The sequence below is a fragment of the Vanessa tameamea genome, chromosome 16 (assembly GCF_037043105.1).
Source record: "Vanessa tameamea isolate UH-Manoa-2023 chromosome 16, ilVanTame1 primary haplotype, whole genome shotgun sequence".
Classification (NCBI taxonomy): Eukaryota; Metazoa; Arthropoda; class Insecta; order Lepidoptera; family Nymphalidae; genus Vanessa; species Vanessa tameamea.
Genome location: NC_087324.1, coordinates 1,626,941 through 1,650,261, shown reverse-complemented (window position 1 = coordinate 1,650,261; position 23,321 = coordinate 1,626,941). Strand labels below are relative to the sequence as shown.

The window sequence follows — 23,321 nt, the reverse complement described above, 5'->3', positions numbered from 1 at the left end:
TGAAATGCCCTCGAAAGAGTTTTGAGTAAGTAATTAAATAAATTTCCAGTTATATTTTTATTTTGTGAAAGTGAAAATAAACTTTGTTTAGCGATCGTGGTTCTAATATATTGAACAAATCTGGGTATCTTGAAATACGTGTACCAATTATATCTTTGGTCTAATGATTAGTTTATAAAGATGCTGTGATTATATGTTCAATCCTCCAATAACATGTTGTTGAATTCTACTGTCAAGTACTTCTCAATCAGTAAATGTAGCTGCTATATTAAATAAATAGATTTAATAGATTTATAGTTGAATTGTATTTGTCATTACACACAAACAAAATACGTTATTATTACAATCCTCACAACGTAATGTTTCAGACAGCCTGTCACCTGACGCGCTTAAACCTGTAGAGAGGATCGTATAACTTATATAACTATAATATTGACCATGTTGAATACACATTGATTAAATATTGCGATAAGTAAAGTAGGTCTAGCCTAATCAAAAATTTGATAATTCCGTATTTTAAATATTAGTCTATTTAGTACTTGTGAACTTATGAACCCGACCTCTATTAATAATTATAAATTACGCAGTATTCAAAATTGATTGTGTTTTCGAATATTTTTCCCGGCATAATCATTAAATTTTAGTCGATCTTTGAAACTACAATTAATATGCGAAGTGCTATTACGTTCTATATTATGTATCCTTAGCATTAACGCTCCTTCGCCTTGGAGACTAATAACAATGTCACCATGTCCATTAAGGCTTTGCAGCTGTTAATTGACCAAGGTTTCCTTTCCTTCTGTTTTAAAGTCGCATGTTTTTCAAAATTAAAACATATTTAACGAAAGATGTTTTTGTGTTGTGATATTACAAATATTTTTTTTTTATAATTTTACCACCAGTTGCAAATATGAAATCGGATTTGCCGACCAAGAACTGTCCGAATTAGATCTTGCAAAACGTTTCATAAATTATACATTACGATGCAATCAATTTTGAATATCGAATAACTAAATATCACATAAATGGCGGAAATACTGATGATCAACGTTATTCATATTACATATTAAGAATACATAACATATCAAATTAGTAAACAAGTTGATTGAAAGACAATATTTTGTTTGTCATTATTTTGTTTGTCAGTGAACGTCTCTGTCGTACACTATTTAAGAACACTGTCCTTGACTGTATAATCTGTTATCGTTGTATTCGTACCTATTTATAATTTAGTGTAGTAATTAGTCCCATTGTAACTGGTAATGACTAATGCACGCTCTTGTACTTTGTGACTCCTTTGTTAATGATGTTTATTGTCAGCAGTCATCGATCCTGAACTGAGGATTACGTCAACGTTCTCTGCATAATAATCAAAATGCGGATTTTTTATCTGAATCATTTTTCTTTTATGTTGGAAATCATATTATACTCATCAAAGACGTTCCGTTTTATTTCTAGACACACTTTAAAATCTCTTATATAACGTGAGAAGAGTTCTCTTTGATGTCATGTGAAGTCTTTATATCAAAAATGCTTTCTTTGCTTTTTGCAGTTGCTCTCGGAGTTAGTCATATAGATATATATATATAATACTACAAAGCTTTGATTCCCGCATTGGAGCAGCGTGGTGGAATATGCTCATACCTTCTCCTCAACGGGAGAGGAAGCCTTAGCCCAGCAGTGGGAAATTTACAGGCTGATTATGTTGATTCCAGATTTGAAATATGTGTTGCGAGAGCACGACACAAATTAATTGGATTGATGACATTTAGGATAGGATTTTATTTTTCCAATCGCTAAGTTAAGTGGATCTCTTGATACTAATAAGAAACATGTCATTTCTGGCAACGTATGATAAGCTAAAAGCTTTTACTCACGATGCTATTAGCTAATATGTATGTCCAAATTATCTATTGGCGACGACGATCATATTTACTCAAGTCTTTTAGTTTACACTGTTCTAAATCAGTAGATTTATGATCTATGTTCTCAGTACTAAAATTAATTTTGTTTTATTTAAGCGAATACGGTTTAGATCATTTTCAAACTATTATATATATAATTATATATAGAGATGCATTATTCATTTCTTTATAATAGTTCGAATGGATTTTTTAAAAATCGAACACAAATATATTACCTTTTGAGTGCTTTTAAATCAACAGTAGTTGCCGGACCAATAAGGTGAAAGACAGGTGAATACGGATGGTTCAATTCATTTATCATCATGCCTTATCATGTTCCGTTACATCCGGAACCTGATAACGATAACACATCTTTTGATATGCAAAAAGTATTAAGGATCCTTGGATAGTCTCTCAAATCTCATTTATGTTTGTAATCTTGTCTCATAGAGCGTTACTTTACTTTTGTACTATGTTACCACGAACCAGGTAGATACGATGGAGTCTGATTGGGAAGCATGTTAATCCTTCGATTGTGTCTGGAATCGATCAAGCAATTCGAATAGCTGACGTTAAACATTCTCGCCTTTATTTAGAAATTCTTTCACTCTTTCTATCATCATTGACTTGACATTCGAAAGAAGAAGACAGCATCGTTTACTAATCACCCCCTAACATCGTTTACAAGTGAGGACGTTTAACCGTAACAAACATGAACTTTTATCGTTTGTTTGATGCTAAACAGATACTCGTAAAAAACTCAATAATTGGTTTTAGAGGCATTCTGAAGTTTAATTCTGGAGTATGGATTTTAAAGTATCGTTGTTGACAATCGTTGTGGTCCGTTAATTTTTTTCTTTGGCAGTCTGTACAGTTATTTGTACAACAGTAAATCGCTGATACATTTAACTGTTAAGACAATGCAGTGTTATTCTTATTAAAGCATTCTACTTTGACAATAACTGAGAATGATTTATATTAGTCATAAGTATAACGATCCTATTACGGCTTATAGCTGACCAATAGTGAATAATAAGCCTGAGTCATGGCACTTCAACTTCCATATAATGATGTTTTGATAACTAGTCACTCCTTTTGGGACATTTAGATACACCTACGTTTATTACGAGATTTACGAGTGAACTAATAATATTTTATCATATGTTGCACCTTATTTTTATCATGGTGTCGATTTTCTGGTATACAACATTTAAACTAAATATTTTGACCGAGCTAAATCATAACATGCTATCCTTTTTATCCTACACATGAGAGAGAGAGACACAAATATTTTACGTAGTGTTCAATTATTTTAGAACTATTGTATTTAACAGAATCGGAACCATTGTTCTTGTTATAACTGCAAAGCTAACTGATTTCAATGCTCTTTCCAGTTCAACCATCGCTACATAATAGTTTTATTGTTTGTTCCAAAAATATTTCACAAGACCGACAATAATCGTCCACATAACATTTAAAAAACCACGTTATGTTTAAAAAACATGTTTGTTTTAAAAAAAACGATTATTTTTGCGAGAAACAGAAAAATTACGTCGTAAGCCTAATAGGCAAAATATTTTTACATATCATTGGTTCCAAAGATCGTGAAGGTTGCGTCTTGGTTGAGATCAGTTTCTACTTCGTTTGTTTTTTTCCTTTGTACTTACTTGTGATTACGAAGCGTTTAATTATTCAAAATATTATGCATCGTAATCTGTCGTTCATACCAATTCTTATCGATTAGATATTGCGTAAATGATAAGTGGACGTTATTATGAAATCGTTAACCCATTTTTCTTCAAGCAATAATGTGTCGAATGTTGTAGTATAAGAGAGTTTATTTTCGTTCGCCTTTCAACTTCAGACCAATTGTCGCGTGTGAATTTTTGTCTAATATAGTTTTTTAAGCTGTATTGTAATAGCAAAATGACGTAGAAAGCGCTGCAAATCGAGTTAAAGCACTTTTCGAATGTAATCTAAGTACTACAGTTTCTATAAAATTTGTTTGTATGGTTATTTTTGTAGTTTAAAAATACTCATTCAATAAGGATTTCTGCTTATTTTATTGTATATTTGTCAACCAAATGCCACTACACGACCAATATTTACTTTTGAATGTATTATTTCTTTTATTTATTGATCTTAACAAAAATGTCGTGTGGTTCCGGCAGAATAGAGTCACCCCATCATAAATCGTAACTGCGGTAATAGTCGACTAAGATATTTTTATTGCGTCCAACAATAGATCACGTAAGCGCCTGCTGATATATCTAATGAAAGACTTTTTAGGTTAAATATAAAAATACTCTAATGTAATATATTGTTCATAATGACTTTCAGGCTGATGAAATACGAAATTTAGTGTACTATAAAAGTACTAACCGCGGCGTGCCTTTATAAAAATAACTTTACAATAGGAATAATTTAAATAATTTTAGTATATAAACTATGTATGTAGTTAAGATAATTTACACTGATGTTATTGGGATTTTTTTTCTTATGTTTTTTTATTTATGTTTCCGAGCCTTGTTTGTCCGGGCTTATTAATCACATTGATGGCAACCTCAAGTAATGTAATCGGTCCACAATTCAAAGAATTATAATGACGTCATCACAACATTCCTCTGAGAGAATCACTTGATTCCACGGTCTGATCGTGTTGGTTTTAGTAGTTACGTAACCTGTCCAGTCTCATAATTAGATTATAATGCAATATCTTATCTAACCATTGATATGAAACCTTATAAATAAGCTAAATATTAATAGACACTACCAGTTAAAAAAAGGAACTTTATAATTTTAAACGTCGATAAAATACTTGATTAATTACTTTGAAAACATTCCAATCGCGTGTAACTCCAAATTCTTGCTACAGTAATACTTTTAATTTCCATTAGAGAAGTTCTAATATTGCTTACGTAATTGGAAATTTCACACAACGAAAAAGCTTTTACAAGTTGTCTTAATCACGAAATCATCACGTTCAAAGATTCACGCTGCTCGACTACCATAATAACTCCCAATCAGCAACGCAACGTAGAAATTAAAAATTTCGTCCAGTGAAAGTGTTACGATTGATGTTTAAAATGTGTTCTTTCACGGAAGTTACGTTCGTAGTACAACTATGGAAAGTAAGTGAGTAGTTGGGTAACATAAAACGTGCTCGGGACCATTAATATTTTGAATTCAGAACAAAAGAGAAATATTTTATTAAACATAGGAATATGATTGGTTGTTGGAAAGTACAATCCAGCAATGAACGAACGTTTTGATGATGATGGAGATGATGAGAACAAAAGAGCGTTTATTAAACTATTATTTTTTTTTAAAAGTGAAATGTGTTTATTTGTCTTTTCATTTAATTAATATATTTTGATATTTATAATTATATCTAGATAGATAAGTATAATTTCCATTGATAAAATTATGATATGATATTAAGTGCTGTAAAGGTATAAATGCTGTAAATTTCTATAACTACCATCATTTTGATCCAATAGTATATTCATTGGAAATTAAGTACTTTAACCTTTAAGTCTTCTTGAATACAAAATACCGAAACTTACAAATCTGCAGTAGATTTAAAATTCTGGGACAAAAGTATGAATAAACATTTTTAGCCGAGTTTAAAATTTCATTTGATCTTAAGCACTCACAAAACAAGATTTTATGGCGCATCTATTTGCGGACGAGAATTTAAAGCGTAAAGTTTATTTAACAGCACTGAAGTCTAATATCCGTAGCCAATAAATTTTTAATATGCCATAAAACGGACATATTTAAAGATTTCGGATGGCGTTAAATATCAAAGTTTTTATTTTTATAAAGATGGAGTGAGATGCAAGATAAACAAAGGTTATGCTGCTACCGCTTGATGGTCTGTATCGTTTGCTCGCCCGTTATTCTACCGTCACGCATCTGTGGTTTATGTTTTATTTACATAAAAAGTAGGTACATACATATCTATAGTCCCTACATTATTATGTGAAATATCAAATGAGGGAAATTTTAATGTGCATCTAGCTTGAAAAAAAACTTAAGTAACTATTTCCTTTGGCATGCAAGCTTTAATTCTATTTCTTTACTATTGGAGGACATATAATAATATACATTTAATATAATAGGTGTGCCCGCAGCTTCGTATGGAATTCAGTTCTTGACTATAATAGTGCAAACATACACGGATAAAGCAGCTTGTTACTGTCGTATCTTCTGGCTTTCTATACGAATATCATTATTATTACTGAATTGAAAGCAATTTTGGACAATTTTTATACATTTGAAACACGAAAATTTATTCAAAAATACATCAGAATTGTATAAATTTAAATGTTTATTATCTACTTTCCGCGAACTGTTCTATTTACTAAATCTACTTATTTATTTAAAAGGTAAATTATAATGAAGAAACAGTGAAAGAGTTTTTTCAGAACAATTTTATGGGAAATGTACTCGTCTGTTTATATTTAGAATCTATTATTAGAAGAACGTAAAACTTAACAAAAGGTCTTATTTTGTAGCTGTATAATGATTCTTTCAATGTAGTTGTCTTTATGAAGTATTTTTATTACAAATAATGATCTAATAATTTTAAGTTCAGCGTCGAAAGATAACATAGAGAGGAAACCTGCATGAGTTGAAGGAATATCTGCGAAATGTCATATACCAGAGTGGTTAAAAGCTGAACTAAAAACCTTCTTAAAAGGAGGTGTCCTTAGCCCAGCGGTGGGATAATTAAAATATGTTATTCTCATACTAAACAGCGAAAAGAGTGAGACTTAGTTACTTGAGTTTTAACCTTAATATAATGTCTTCCTCATATCCAATTCCCACGTCATTAACGACCCGATCTCAATACCAAGCCTTCATATTATGACAAATGACGACGTTTTGCGGTTAAGACTTTTATGTCATTTTTATTCTCAATTGGTGATAATAATTAGCTAAACTTATGCAATTGTGTGCTATTTAATAAGTGTGAAAATAATGGATTAAATCATGCAATCGGTTATTAAATGATATACTTACTTTTAAGGTCCAATATCAATGGCATACTTCAAATAGCAATACTCTGTAGTGTAGTGTTCTGGTTTGGAATGTGAGTGGGTCAGAAAAATTATAGCAACAAGGACAAAACATCTCATTACCCAAGGTTAGTGGTGCATTGGCGATGTAAATAGGAAAGGAATACTTTTTAAATGGTAGGTATCGGTAGCAAAAGTAGAACAAATAATATATTAAATGAGCTTATTATTCAGGCATTGTGAGGAATGGTTCACTTATTACCAGGAGACAATTATTTCTTGCCTTCAATAATGATATATTCGCTTTGTGTCGCTGGTAAGCTATCTACGTTGTTTAATTAGCCTTTCAATCAACAGACTATTATAATATCACGCTACGATCACAGGAGTAGACGGTTCTTTATTAAAGTACAATGTTCAATGTCACTATGAATTACAGATTCCTCTACTTGATTACATTTATCTTTCGGTCTGAAAAAGAAACCTCTTAAACGTTCTCATTTAAAACAATCAACCTATATTTCATTCTTGTATTAGGTATATCGTATTGTCTGATTTCCAAACGCTCTGCGAAGCGTGACCTGGAAACAGGTGACGAAGCGACCGTCACATTGTTTCTGTTAAGTCAGATGGAAAATTAATAGGATGCAAGGAACGGTGACTTTGTTAAGAAATAAATAGAATATTAAAATGTACATCAACTTCGTTAGTTAAAGTATTTTGTTTATATAGTTCATTGTTTGTAAGAATACAGGATGAACGAAGTTTTGTTGAAATAACTTTTGCTTTAAGTTATAATTTGATGTATGTATGGAATGTTGTATGGATTAATAGAATGTTTAAAACGATGGCTGAGTTTAACTCATTTGTGGTTTAAATGCTTTATACGATTTGAAATAACTAGGTACATTGTAAGTCAATACGAAACTTGTAAATGTGATCCTGTAGCGTAATGTACTTAGTTTTCGTTTTAAGGAGTAGTATATACGATTATAGAGTCGATACATGCTTAAAATTAAAAAAGAATGTCTACATTTTTTTCTTGGCTTTTCAATTAATTTAAATCTCATCATAAAAAATAAAATATTATCTTATATATCCGTACGCGTCTTTTTGGTAAAAAGGGGTACAAAGTTATTGCTCCATTTATTAATACAAATATAGATTATTATTTGTACAATGATAAACATTTGAAAATTATCCAATTCATAAAACATATTCCGGTTTACCAATGCAAGGTGCAATAGTTTTAAACCGTCGGGTATAATATTAAAATAAAAAAGGTGTGATCACAGTTTAAAATCATAAATATTATGCATCGTGAATGTTTAAAGTTAAAAAAGCTAGCCATGAAAGGGTTATGGCTGAAACGGTAATATAACCTGCTAATTATATTTTTTCAGTAAATGGATATGACAAAGGATTTAGTAACAAAGGCATAGAGTAAAGAGTCGTTAGTCTGTGCGGCACTGAGTGATTAGTTACTCAGTAAATAATGAAACACCAGCCATATTTACTTTAACTTTTCAGACTAGTATAAAAATTATACCTGCAGTAAGCTCGGCGACGATTCTTGTAAATTATAATTTTTAGGTTCAGGATTCTGTTACCGAAGCTCTTGTAAATAATTTTGATGTAAAATGAAATCATCAATCATTTGAATTAATTTCATTTTTAGAAACAGAGTCTTAAAATATTAATCTAAATTAGAACTAATGTCGCCCCCGACTTCACTTGCATTTTAGGGATTGATCGTCAGGTATAAAAAAGTAGCCAATATCTAGCAGTTAGCTCGCTTCATACCAATTTTTCTTTTAAATGTCCAGAGTTTAGGCCGTGAAAATGCAACACACAGATAGAAAGTCAGAGTTACTGTCGCATTTATAATATTAGTATAGATAAAAATACCCAAAAAGGATACGTATGAAAGAAATATAATAAAATAAAGTAAATATAAATTGTGATGCTGCAATCTTGAATTTTAATAAGCAGGATGAGTGAGCTGCCGTGACTAAAAGTATGTTTTTGTCATTGACATACAATTATTTCATCTCTCTTTGATCTAGATTTTGGAATAAGATCATTCTGTCATCAGACTGTCTGTAAGCTGATGTCACGGATTGCTTTACCGTATAGAAAACCAATTCCACATATTTTCTGTTCTCCAAGTGTAAGCTATGCCTCCAATTACATTGAAAAAGGCGATGTAGGTAAACTAATAACAATTTTATTGGTTCCCATAAAAGGTTGCCGAGGTCAGATGGCAATCGTTCTCATAAAAAACTAGTTACCAACTAAAGTCTTACTTGAAATAATTCCTTAAAGTTCAGCTTGGTATTTACGCCAAAATACAAAGATTATTTGATGGTTACAGACATGATAACAAAAGTTTCAACTAGTCTATTATAGTTCTAGAAAACATCAGCTAAAGAACAAAGCGAAACAAATCGATTTGTTTTATAAATAACCACAGGGTCATCGTTAAAGACCCCTATAATTCAGTCGCTAGTGTACACCTTACAAAATATTTATTATGGGGCCATTACTTTTAAGGCCATCTAGATTTACAGAACAAAAACTACTACTTGATTTCAAATGATGAGATGATGTCTCATAAATAATTTCATCTGGATCATCTTATTGCATATACTTATTAGATATGCTAAAAGTTTATAGTCAAAGTCCACATGGTAGAAGTACCAGAAATATTTAGTCGTGGTATATGTGTATATACGATTGCAATGACGTTAGCGTCTACCACTACGTCATTTAGCATCGCTCAATCGACTGTAATACGATATTATGTTCAATACATATTTGATACGAAAGGTCCGATAACAGAAAGTCGGCTAACAAGGTCAGTTCAACATATTTATTTCGTTGAAGTGTTAATACTGGGCTTACGTCATCCTGAAAACGGAGTTCCTCTCGGACAATTTCACGTTTAAAAGCTAGTGTGTTAAACTTTTAACAAATCTAACCTCGACATTCTAGCGCATTTCATAGCGCTAGCATGCACTCGAGTTTGTAGTATCCGCAGTGGGAAAAATTCTCCACTTATTGAGATTTCCAACTGGAAATGTATATTCTAAAGAAAATCTAGCTTTATCGAATGGTTTAAATATATTTTTTATAAGAAAAGTAGGTCGTCATTAATAGTAAAATTCAGGGATTAATATTTAAATGAATTCTTAGTCTTATTCATTAAAATGGTTCAATGTCAGATAGAGCTTTAAGTACCTTGGCCCTTGAAGATAACCAAGGTAGTTTGATATCAGTTATACTGTTTACTATTCAAGTGCTACTCTATTTGGTCATAATTATATTAAAAAAGAATTACTAATAATTATCCTGAATCACGGAATCTAGGTTACTTTAGATTGAGTGATTCAGAATATCGTTAACGGTACCGTGTGTTATAATATTTTGGAGTAATTCTCAAAACAAAGAAACTGTAGGCATTTTTTCTTCAAAAAATAGTGTTCTATTTATAATCTCAGACTTCTTTCGGGATGTTTTTAACGAAATTGGAATATTAGCATTGTCATCAAAGTATCACAACAATGTTATCTAATACACACTATAATATCGATTCTCATACTACGAGTAAATGATAATCATTATATATATTACTTATATGTATATGGAAATAGTGACAAAACTTGTAACACCCAAGTTGCTTCTTCACACAAAGTTAATTCATCCTTCATCAGCCGAGGCGTTAGCTTCTAAAATAAAAATCGGAAATTCCTTTAACATCACATATTAAATCTAAATTTAAAAAATGCGTATTACGCAATATAAGTGTAGATGATAAAACTGCGTGGAGTTTGTCTTTGTTTAGTTTTATGCAGGAAGTATTATAATTTAATTGTATTTAATTAACATACCCATTTATTTCAATTAGTAGAAACGAATGACTTCCGATTTTCTTACTTATTCTTCTTGATAGAATCTACATTCGGAAGCGATGTTTACTTTAAATTTATGTTCTGGTTTGTTGAATTTATCAGCAAAGAGTTTCATGATTTATTTTCTATTTGTCTCGATTGATGCATACAAATGGACAAATGTATTCAGAATGGCATACATGTCCCAAAGGAGATAATGAAGATATGGTTTAAACTATATATGAACGAAAGAGAAAAAAATCACATAGCTAATCCAAATAAAATGGGATAGGAGTATTCGAATGAAGATGATAATGATGATGCTGTGTCTGTGATGTTCACTTTACTACTAATATTGACCAACAGACTTACCAGACATTGTCTAGGTACACATATAAAAAAAAACATACCAGATAAACTAAGGCTGCCTAAACACGTCCTGAATGATAGGGACGATAGAATTCAGTAGCCAACGAGAGACGAGACCGATTATGTGTCTGTCAAGGTCAATAGAAATACATAAATCAGAATAAAAAACTATAATTACATTAGACTCATGCATTTGGCATGTGTTAGTGCATAAACTTTATATTTTACATACTTTCACATAACTACCTCGTGCACGAGCCATTAATGTAAACATTATCTCACACAACGAAACATTTATTTAGGTTAGTTGGTCTTTAATATAAACTATGTATGTATTTCTGTTTGAAGTTTCAACTCAGTTTCAGAAAATTTAATATGGTCCGTATTTATTATATTAAATTGTTTCAAATTCTGATTCTTTTTTCCTTAATGGCATCGGAGATAATTTAGTAAAATTTGTTGAATTCCTTTAAAATTCTATCCAGATTCAACCAAGTTTAACTATTTGGAGATATAAAATAGAAATACAGACGAAGACATCAAACTTATACTGTTAATACTCAAGTTCTTCAATGTCAGGGGTGAATTATTCTTTTAGTAAGTTTACAGCTTAATTCGATTAGTTTAACTGTAGTTAGTACTTTCGAAATAACTTTCAGTAGCTTAGGATCAGAACTTTATCTACTCGATTAAGACAGTAAGTAATATGTAAAATTTAATTAAAGTTATTCATTTCTGTATTTATTTTAAATGGTCAACCCTATTAAGAATTATTTTTAAATCGATCTACTAGAAACAATCTCTCATAGAGAGAAATGATTTTGTCAATGGGTGGTCTTATAAATAACTTTATAGTGATTCTATTTAAATCACAACTGGTACGAGGTTAGCTCTTTGCCTTTTCAGTGTTTATGTCAGATAATTTATTGGTAATTTGTAATTTTATAACTTTTTACAATAGTATAAATACAGTACAAGGAAATAGCGTAACGTAAAATAATTATTTATAATGAAATGAATTATTTCGTCTTGCCTTATTGGTTATATTTTTTGACTCGTGTTGGCCCAGAATAAATTAAATTGCTGAATTTGATATAACAAGTAAAATTTACATACAACACAAGTAGAGCTAGTAGATACGTGTGTAAATATATATTTTATGTAGCATATATTAATGCTTGTTTGTAATCGTGTTCACTTCATAAATTACCTTAAACAGACAACATATCGATTTGATCAGCTGTAAATTATTATAATCAAGGCTGATTGAAACGGTAGAGAAAATACGGTCTTAATACATTTTGCAGTTTTATTATCCGGTTACCAGACGGATATACAAAAATATACTAGATTATTAACATTTTTAAGTCTGAAGATTGCTAAGACTGTTCTTGTCAAAATGCCATTAGGTATTCCATATTTTGTCGTCTCTATACGTATGGTTTATAGGAATTTTGTGTTGATCGTCATCCTTGAATATTTATGATCGACATTATTGATCGTTTTGTTTTGCTGTAACCAAACAAGTTGAAAATTGCTATAAAAATAATAGGAACTTACTGATAAATAGTTCACCTTCGTCAAGTTTGCCTTGAATTACAAAAAAAATAAAATAAAAAAATAGCAGCATTTAAAGAAATAAACTTTAGTCATATTTATGTTCAAGAAGATAGTTTAAAGATGACTCGAATTGTATAAATATATATTTTATCGCCACCTGTTCACCAGTCACATTCTCGTTTTGTATAAAGTAAAGCGTTTCTTTATATTCGTAGCTTGACAAAGTGTACATATTTGCTAATTGTTATTTAATCTGTTCTATTGTTGAGGAGCTCACGTACTTGCGTTACACTTGGAGATAATGTCTGCAGACGCATTGTGAGTTGGTATTGTTTATTATTCAGTTTGGCCTAAATATTTCTATTCTTTCCATAATAATGATTTACATGCGTATGGTTATATGCTATTTGCAAGATGTTAAGTGTTGTCTTAATCGAAGTAAGAGGTATGTTCATTTTCAATCATGATATCTTAGATGTTATACCTTAAATTAAACTGTCTCACTTGCCCTTCGGATCTATCTCATTAGTTTATATTGCGGTTTGGCGGTCGAATAATTGGTAAGAAAGTATTATATATGCAGACAAGCTTGCAAATTATCTAGAAATAGTAGAATTCTAGACTCTTATTCAACCTAACCGTAATATACGCGTATCTTCTAAATTATAAAGGTAAAAAGTTTATTATATATTCTTCGAAAACTGGTATTATTATTTCATCTACAGTTTCTTTTCAGATAGGTAAACTAGTAAAAACGACGATTTATTCCGTGATATTTCCATTTCGGAGACAAGCGGCAGACCTTTTCCGAGCACGCTTTTGTAAGGACAAATGCTTGTGTTTATGTTCCATTTGCGAAAGATGACTGAACGTGGGAGGTAGTTCACGATGTAAATAGGTCTCGGGCGCATGCGCGTGTTTCTAGTACTATTAATAACTGAAGTACCGTTTGATAAGTCCTACTATTAGATGATAATTCTTATTTGCTACTGTACTGTAGTTACCGTAAATTGTTGAATATGATTATAAGTGTGTAAGGCAAAACTAATTAATTATTTATCGTGTTTCTCTATCTTTAAATGATTCCTTAAGATTATTCAATGACTTCATTGTAATATCTGAACTGATCTAGTAAAAAACTGGTGAATAAATAATATGTTTTTATATAAAACCAACGTAAATAAAAGAAATTGAAAATAAATCTTAAAGGAATGTAAACGTTAACCATTCGCAGACCTGTCATCCGCATCGTTCACGTTTTTTTGCGTCAGACCTTGCAGTTTCTCACGCTAAGTGTCGTCCCGAGATCGGCACCGGAGATTGGTACAACATTGCAAAACTAAATGTTGACATAACGGTTACTATTCTCGATGTAAACGTATCCTAAATTGGTAATCCGGTCGAAACTTAAATCAAGGATTCTGATGAAATGTAATTCCACCTTATTAATATTTGATTACTCAGTGTAATTCATACATGGAAATTAATATCTTAAGGATAATTAAATAAATTCAAATTCCGTTTTAAGGTTTTTCTTCCTTTAAACAGTTAATGTTGTGTGAATTTATTTAAAAAATATAGAGTTTTTTTAATAAGCTGTATGCTGTTGTCTTTGGAACTCGCGTTTTGAATATAATGATATGCTGTTGAATTCACTAACAAAATATTAATTACCTTTTAATTATATAATAAGATGATATACGTGTTCATTTTAGTAATCTTCTTCCTGTTTTTGTATATTTTAAAATATCAATTTGTTTAATAATTGCGAATATTTTCTCACACTGTGCATACAATATAGCAAAAACTTCCTGACAGATTATATCATAATGTTATGTTACAATCCGTACAAATTTAACTTCCACTTTTACAAAAGTAATTTATCAATTCGTTATAGATTTTAGTATCTCCATCTGCCTTCACGCTTCATAAAATATGTCCAATACACAATCTGGTCACGATTCCGTTCTTTTGTTTATAAATATTACAATTTTATTGGCTACTTTTAATTCCGGGAGATTGTGCAATTGTATTGGCTTTAAATATTGGCCGTTTTTTTACATAACACAAGCTACTCTAAAATAATTTTTAAATTCTTTGAAGACAATGGCAAATATGTCATTAGTGAGATCTTGATTGCTGCTAATAATATTGATTGAGAATTCATTAGGGTGTAAATCTTGACCCTACTTTTTGAAAATTCCTGTTAAAGTGATATTTGAAAATTTGTTAGGGTCAAAGTAACACCTAAAAGCTACTGGCTACTCGATATAACATTTAACAGCAGATAAACTGCAATGTTCAATGATCATCAGAAGGTCACGAACGTGTAATGGAATGTGATACCCAACAATAGAAGCGAGGCGTGGTTTGATTACGAAGTGCTCAATACGATCAGTTGTATCAATCACAATGAAATATCGTATGGCGCAGGCGTTTCGCCACGGGTTAAGGGTTGTGTGAGTTGAATTATAAGTTTCATAACAAGTTATCTTGCAAATTGTTTACGGTAAGGTATGCCATATGGACTATTGGTATTCTTTTGATTTCGTTTGATTTTTATAGCTATGTTGTTTTGTTTCTTTGTGTTCTGTTTTAAAAGGCTAGTTTTTTTATTGCCTGCCATTGCCAAGTTAGTAATTTATAAACATGTCGTGTGATGATTTTATATATGTATAACTTGTTTCCTCTTGCTGCTTCTTCCGCGTCTGAGGGTTTGGGAGGAGAGAGAATTAGTTATATCCTTTTCTGTACCCCTGATATCGTGTATGTAAAATTTCAAGTTAATCTACTGAATACTTAAAACATCAAAAGGTAACAACTAATTAATAAAACCAATTTTGAATTTATAATTTTAGTTCTGATTGAAGAAGAGTCTGACGATTGAACGATGATAACGACATGAAGATTTCAGACTTGCCAGTACTTCTTGGTTAATTTTACCTTCTGAACAGTTAGCACATAAACTTAATTCTGTAATATAACTATTCAAAGGTACTTCTTTTTATTCCGAATTCTTAACATCCGTAAACTTGCTCCACGTTTATTATAAATAAAATCATATTCGATCTAATACAAAACCGATAACAATGTCCCCAACAATTACTCGTCAAGTTTAAAGTCCATAAATGAGACTAAATTGGAAAAATCTTTACAATTACGGGGTCAGTTGTTCCCTGACCTCACATTATTGTTGCATGTCGCACGAGGTCACCTTCTAATGACGTAGTTTAGCTTCAACGATATATTTAAAGGAACATGCTTGTAATGTGTTTAAGATGTAAGTCCTTCTAGTAGTTTTTCTTTTATATTTTGGACAATTTTATGCAGTTCACTCGTTGTATATACTATATTATGCGTAAATAAACTATATCTACCAATGTGCTTGTTTACCAATTCATTTGTTTAACTGTAATTTTTAATCTCTGCATTCAAGTTTTAAATTTTAATATCACTTTTTCTTAGTTGGTTAGTGTTAGATAACAGGAAAAATGTTTTGTCCACTCGTTATCGTATTGTATGTAGTTTATCCATTATCAGATATAGATATTATGCCACACGTACTCTGTTCTAAATTTGAATACAATTTAACCTTATGTTTGGTTTGGCCAAAGTAGGGTTTAATGTCTATGGCATAGGTTACCTATAAATAAATAAAAAAATACATTTCTCTAACTGTATCTTAAAATTTTCTGAGATCGAATCCGTCTCAGAACATTTCGATTATTTAAGTTATTTCGATTTACTTTTAGATCAAACGTCTTATCTGTTGAATGGAATTTCACTTAGTTTCTAACTGGCAAACTGCCTAGCTGTTTCTACCATTATTGCTCATGCGCCAAGGCTTTCATAAACTGCTTTCGCAAGCCTAACCTCATCGCGGGTACGCTTTATTTTTGATGCTATTACTTTTTTTTATTGTTTGCAATAATATGAGTTGCCCGATTTTTTAGAAATAATTAATTATTGACCATTATTGTTCAATAATGATTCTAGATTGTTTTTGGATTTTATGCATTAGCTGTCATCGTAAAAAGCCCTAGTGCATTTTTAATTTTAACACTTTGTCAAACTTGGACTCAAAATGTTATTGAAGTTTTTATTCTGTCGACGTCAATATTGTTGGTTGAAATGTGTGTTGATGTATGTTGTCGGGGTTCTTGTTGTTTAAGATCATTATCAATTGATACTAGGATACGTGAACAGAATTATACATTACCGAGTCTACTACGTATATCTCGTGAGAACCAGTTTTGAATATAATTGTTCATGTTTTATGAAATACGTATAACGTTACAACTTAACATTAATCACGCCTGGGTTAATTGATTCTAAACATAAATTCATTTTTAGTAGTGTTTATTATTTGTAAGTGTTTTATAATTTGATGCTATTGTTTTTCATTAGTCTAGTTTATTTATAATAATACTAATCTCATTGAATGTATGAATTGTAAATTAATGAAATAACGACCTTTCTCTGCTTGTATCATATTAATATTTTTATATAATGTATAACATTTAAAATATATATGAATTACAAGAAGGTAATACGATAAATGAAAAATATGCATTACAAATATAATACAATATTGAATATCACAACACTCGTCACAAATGTCATGTAAAAAAAATTAACTTTGCTGTATTTTGTTTTGGACCTGATCCAAGATATTCGATATGAATTGTGTGTTCTTACTTCTTAAGTAATATGTATCTACAATAATATTATATAATATTAGAATCACTACTGAGTTTTTGTTTTTTAATTAATTAGTAATGAAGTATAAGTATAAGATTAATTACGTATAAGATTAATTTAAAACAAATTAAGCCGCCTAGGAAATATACTAACTTAAATTGTCCATCCATGTATTTTAAAAATATACAATCGTTTAAATACTCGATTGATCGAAAAAGTCCCTTATTCAGCTCCTGCGATAGCCTCGAATTTTGTAAAATCTTCTTAAGATGTTCTTAGACTCTATAACATCTATCTAAGGTATTTAACTAATTCTTAGATCATCAAGTTTTGTTAATCCGAGATTGCGAAAACTAACAAGAAATTTTCAAATCTGATTACATGCCGAAATTCAATACTGATTACAACATTAATCCAAGCCAACTTTGAGTGATTAAAACTCTGTTTACTACAACAGTTCGCGTGTGTTAAGCAAGAGTTATATAAAAACCATATTTACATTGTAATCAAAAAGTGATAACATACATAAACGAATGCTATAACAGCTTGATCATTATCATAAATTCACACGACAATAATTTTCGCCAGAGACTAGCAAACAAGTCAAGCACATTAAAACGGCGACATATGGATACTTTGTTACAGCTATACAAAGATTTGATCCTAATTGTTCCCTTAACATTTTCACAGTTTACTTGGTGACAGCTCAGTATGACCTTGTCTTCCTTTAGTTCCTTAATAAATCTCTTTATACATTTAATATACTCTTGTGGTATATTATATTTACTTAGTAGGTACTTATGTATTTGTAAATTATGATAAATTTAAATATATATAATTATAAATCATACGGACGGAATTAACCAGAAGTCGAATATAAAATAATGTATTTTCATATTTTATATTCAACCTGTCACGTTATAAGTCAACAGGTCGTGTTGTTAGCTGCGCGAGCGCGTACCATGCGCGGGCCGGCACGGCGCATGGGCACAGCGTTTTTGTTACGTATTAGCTCGTACATTTGAAAGAAATAATTACACAAGGCCTTCATAGTTTCTTTGGTACATACGAGTGTTACACTATTGGGTCTTTGTTTCTCAGATGTCATTGCTTCTTGAAACATACTATTAAGATTGATGAATTATAAGATTTATGATGTTCTATAACAAGACTTGCTGTTCGTAGCTCATTTTATTGACGCTTTATAAATCATAATAGATCAAATTGTATATTTTCGCACCATAATTAACAAAAAAATCTACTAATATATAAATACAAAAACAATCTAGAGTCATTAAAGTAATTGTTATTTATTAATACTTATTTATATACTATAATTGCTCGATAAATAACGTTAGAATTTTATCGATCAGATATAATAATCTTGTCACAACTAACACCGTCATACATGTAGAATCCCATAACATCCGTTGCACGTGCAATTTAATTACCTACGGATGTGTTAAAATAATTATAACATTGTTATAATGGCTCTCTCTTTTACACCTTTAGAATAAGGGAGGGACAGTATCATGTTATCTATAGCATTATGTTATTATTTTGATTCGATTAAAACAATTTCTATACAATCCATTCCAATTTTGTTTAAAGATAATATCTCACTAGAATTTGCATACTTTTTTATTTTTTATCTTTTAGTGGAATAAAGACATTCACATATCATATGTATTCATATGAACTTTTAAAACATTACAATCGTTTTTGGTGATCGTGTAATGCAGTAGTTCCCAAACTTATTTTACTCGTGGACCACCTATTGGCACGTGTCCGTAACCACAGTATGAGAGAAACACGAAAATATTAAGTAAATTTAAATTTGTTTATTATTTGTGCTTTTAATTCTATCCTTAGTAACCCTACGAGTATTTCAGCAATTCAAATCTATGAATTTGTTAGTGATTATCTCAAACTGATGACGAATAAAAAAAAATCATCATCATCAAGTATTTATAGTGGTGATCAAGTACATGTCTGAACAAGCATTAAGGATTGTCGGGCGGATAGCGCTTTGCAAGTATGTACACAAAATTGTACGTAATATCGAATACGCAAGTTTGGACAAGTAACAGTCGCTTGCCTTATTAAAATATTATCTGCTTAGTTAAGTACTTAAAACAATGTAGGTAGGCCCTTATAAAAACTATGCTTACATTTTTGCTCTTTACTATCAAAAGCAGATAAATTTTCGTGGACCCCCATTAACATCTTATGGACCCCCATTTTTTTATTCACGCCTACGTAGACCCCCAGCAAGTCTCCCGTGGACCCCTGGGGGTCCACCTGGACCACTTTGGGAATCACTGGTGTAATGAAATGTAGTTAAAATAATATAATTCGACATCTTACTCGTAAGTCTCAGCTCTCAGTATAAAATTAATGTTTGTGTGCTTGAATGTTAGTCAATCAACCATCCTTGAACTGAAGTTTGAATTAAGTTTTTAAGAAACAATGATTTGTGGTAAATATTATTTTGTATAAGACTTTAAATTAACATGGTTATTTTTTATTACTATAAGTATAAATGGGATATATACCATGTTTTTTATTTTTATTTGGTGAAGCTCGATATTTCGACATTACGTGAACAAGACCTTCGTAGTTAATAAACATGGTAAATATTCCGTTTCAAATATTTATAGTAATATTATTTTGTTATTCTTCTGACAACAAAGCCCAATGATTTGTTAGTAAACGGAAATAAGATTTGAATTTGGAATCTTTGTAGGAATCTATCTCCATAACTCACTAGACCAACAGGGCATGACTAAAAATGTTGTGAACAAACATTGACTAAGTTTTAGTTTTACTTCCTACAAGAATATATTTTACGACATAAAAGATGGCATCTTTAATTTTTAATTTAATTATCTATTTAGTCGTTTCGTATTAATTAATACTTGAGGAAATAATTATAGGCTTATATTGTGTCACAATGTCTATCATTTCTTATTTAAATAAAACGTTTTCATATATTTTATCAATTCATTCTTAGAGTATTTCGTTATGTATCATAGGTATGTATATTTACGCAATATTTGTCCAGGTAATGTATTTATTGGTAACATTTATGATAAAGTATTGAACTTTGATATTTACGATATTATATACATATATATCAAGAATAGAATATTCAAAATAATAAATACTAATGTCAGGGATGTTGGGCGATGTACGGTTTCTTAATTTTTCTCGCCGGTTCTCTTTAAGTGATAGTGAATAGGTATTTCTTTCTGAACTCGTATTAGATTTTTGATACGCACTAATCAAGTGTTTTGCTTTTTTTTAAGTATTTTTTCTTGATTTCTTGATTGATTGACTCTCGCGCTTCACTTGTTCTAACCTATTAAAATTTAAAAGAAATATTTCTTAGGCAACCCTAGCTAGAATCATTTGTTAAAATATTAACAATCGTGTGGGCAAATATCATCTGCGTTATTTATTATTATCAACTATGTAGATGAATATAACTTTCAGTACTATAACAATAAAGGCGAAATTCCTTTATATACGTTTCAGTCAGTCAATATTTATCACATTCAACGCAAATGCTAGGAAGGACATATAAATTGACGTCGATGTCACTCTGCTTGATTCAGTATACCTATATTATAATACTAGTTGCCTGTACCGACTTTGTACTTGTAAAATTCATGCAAAGTTACCCCTCCCATTTTCTCCCTCGAAGTTGAAATTTCCAAAAATATTTTCTTAGTAAACTTCTACGTCGCGAAAGGAGATAATTATCCTAAAATTTTTATCCAATAGTAAAAAATATAAATATCGATTGTAGTATATGTAATTATATCGAGATGACGTCATTAAACTCTGATATATAATTACAATAACATTCAGCTAAATTGGCCCAAATATATAATCAAGGATCGGCTTGAATAAGGCCAAGTGATACTGAGTTTTGTTTGCTTATTCATCTCGTACTCATAAAGAAAACTTTGTGACGAAATCTAAACTGAAAGTGCTGGATTTTTGCCACTTAGATAAACATCAACCCATTCTGTTATTATAATATTCTGTAGACTCGAGATAAACATAGTATATATATTATTTGATAGTATGTTTTTATGTAGTATATCCATTCTAAGTATAATTATATCAAAGTAGTCAACACAGTACTGTACAATTTGTGTAGGAATTACTCGGAATGGCATCAAAATATACGCATCATATTACGATTTGTTATTATAAGGTAATTGAATGCTATTACCAGTAACATCATTTTAATATACTTGCATTTAATTTTAATGTTATATTAAAGAGGATTTTCCTAAAAGGTTAAATTAATAGAACAAAACAGGTAATTAAAAAAAAATAATCAATGAGCATTATTGACTTTAATTTAAACGAAAATTAACTTTAATTTATTTACCTTAATAAAAACATGGCGGAACACAATTATATTAATGTTAAGTAAGAATATTTTCTCGATTTTATGTAAGTTATATTTGTAATTATACTTGCTACGAACGACTTCTACATATGACGTTGAATAATCAAGCTTTCACTCGCTGCGTATGAAATTACTCAACGAAATAGATTTTAACTCTATATAATCTTATTAATATATAGATAATAATCAATTAAACCGATTTGATGATTAATTTAGATTGTCTTTTATAATCGTAAACGAATTAATTCATGATTTTTTATCTGTAACTACGTTCACAACGACAAAATACGTTCAACATGTGATGTTAAGAGTAAATAATTTGTTATCTGTATTTGAATTTATTATACAGTAAAATTAAATAAGCTTGGAAGTTATTTATCACTAATTCTCTGCCCACGCTCTCAACGAGAGCAAATTATCACACAATGACATTCCGGACACGTCTGCGCTCGCGTACAGCTCTCGATCATGAAAATTGATAGGTAACTATGACATAACGTAATATGAAATATTGGATCGGTTTACTTATGATTTTTTGTATATAGTAATGGATAGGTTTGGCAAAGTTACCATCGATGAGTCTAGAAAGATTCAAAACGGTTGAAGTAGCGACTACACTTTGAAGTTTACCGTAAAAAAATATTAAGTGTTTTTTATTTTTGTTACAGAGGCGTATTCCCATGGAAAAGTAACTCGTCGACTTCTAAGACCCAAGAATCAAATGCAACCACCACATGGCGATTATTCGGCAGTAAATCCAATGGAAATATAGCTAAGAGTTTGACCACTGAGGTGCAGAATTCACTCACACCTACATCGTCAGCCGCAAACACACCGCATCATCATAAAAGACAAGGCAGTTCGGCTAGCGAGAAGCAGTTCGATGATCTAGTCGCTAGTTCAATAGCACTCATACAGCATGACCGGTAAGCAGATTATATAAGAATATTATCTACTCAATCGTCCTTTAATTTCAGAAGTATGTCGTTCCAGTATAGTTTATTAGTAATTAATCTTACAAATGTATGTACTAATTTTTTACTATACTCGACCTTACATATACGTGTCAACGTTTCGTTAAATAGCAATTTATTTCTTTCCGTCATCTTTGCATAGTATAAAACAAATTCGCTTTCTCTGTCCCTATGTCCCTTTGTACGCTTAAATCTTTAAAACTACGCAACGGATTTTGATGCGGTTTTTTTAATAGATAGAGTGATTCGAGAGGAAGGTTTTTGTATATAATACATTGACAATATAGTTAAGTAACACTGATAATTTTAAAAGTTTCTAATGTTATGTCGTAAATTTATAATTTTTTTGCGCTTACATTGTAAACGCTGGCTGAACCCTACTAGATAGATCAAAATAATGTAGTACAGAATTGTACACCTCAAAAATGTATATAAAAAAGTCCGCGATGGTATATGTCTATCTCTTAAAGATA

General features: G+C 30.5%; 1 protein-coding gene across 1 annotated transcript in view; it reads left to right on the top strand.

The window, feature by feature from the left end:
• The window catches only part of LOC113393157 (TBC1 domain family member 12-like), a 48,074-nt gene that overhangs the window by 6,813 nt on the left and 17,940 nt on the right, over positions 1–23,321 (top strand). The window contains exon 2 of the mRNA XM_064217240.1: positions 22,543–22,800. Coding sequence (XP_064073310.1) covers positions 22,543–22,800 — 258 coding nt within the window. The remainder of the gene's footprint in view (positions 1–22,542; positions 22,801–23,321) is intronic.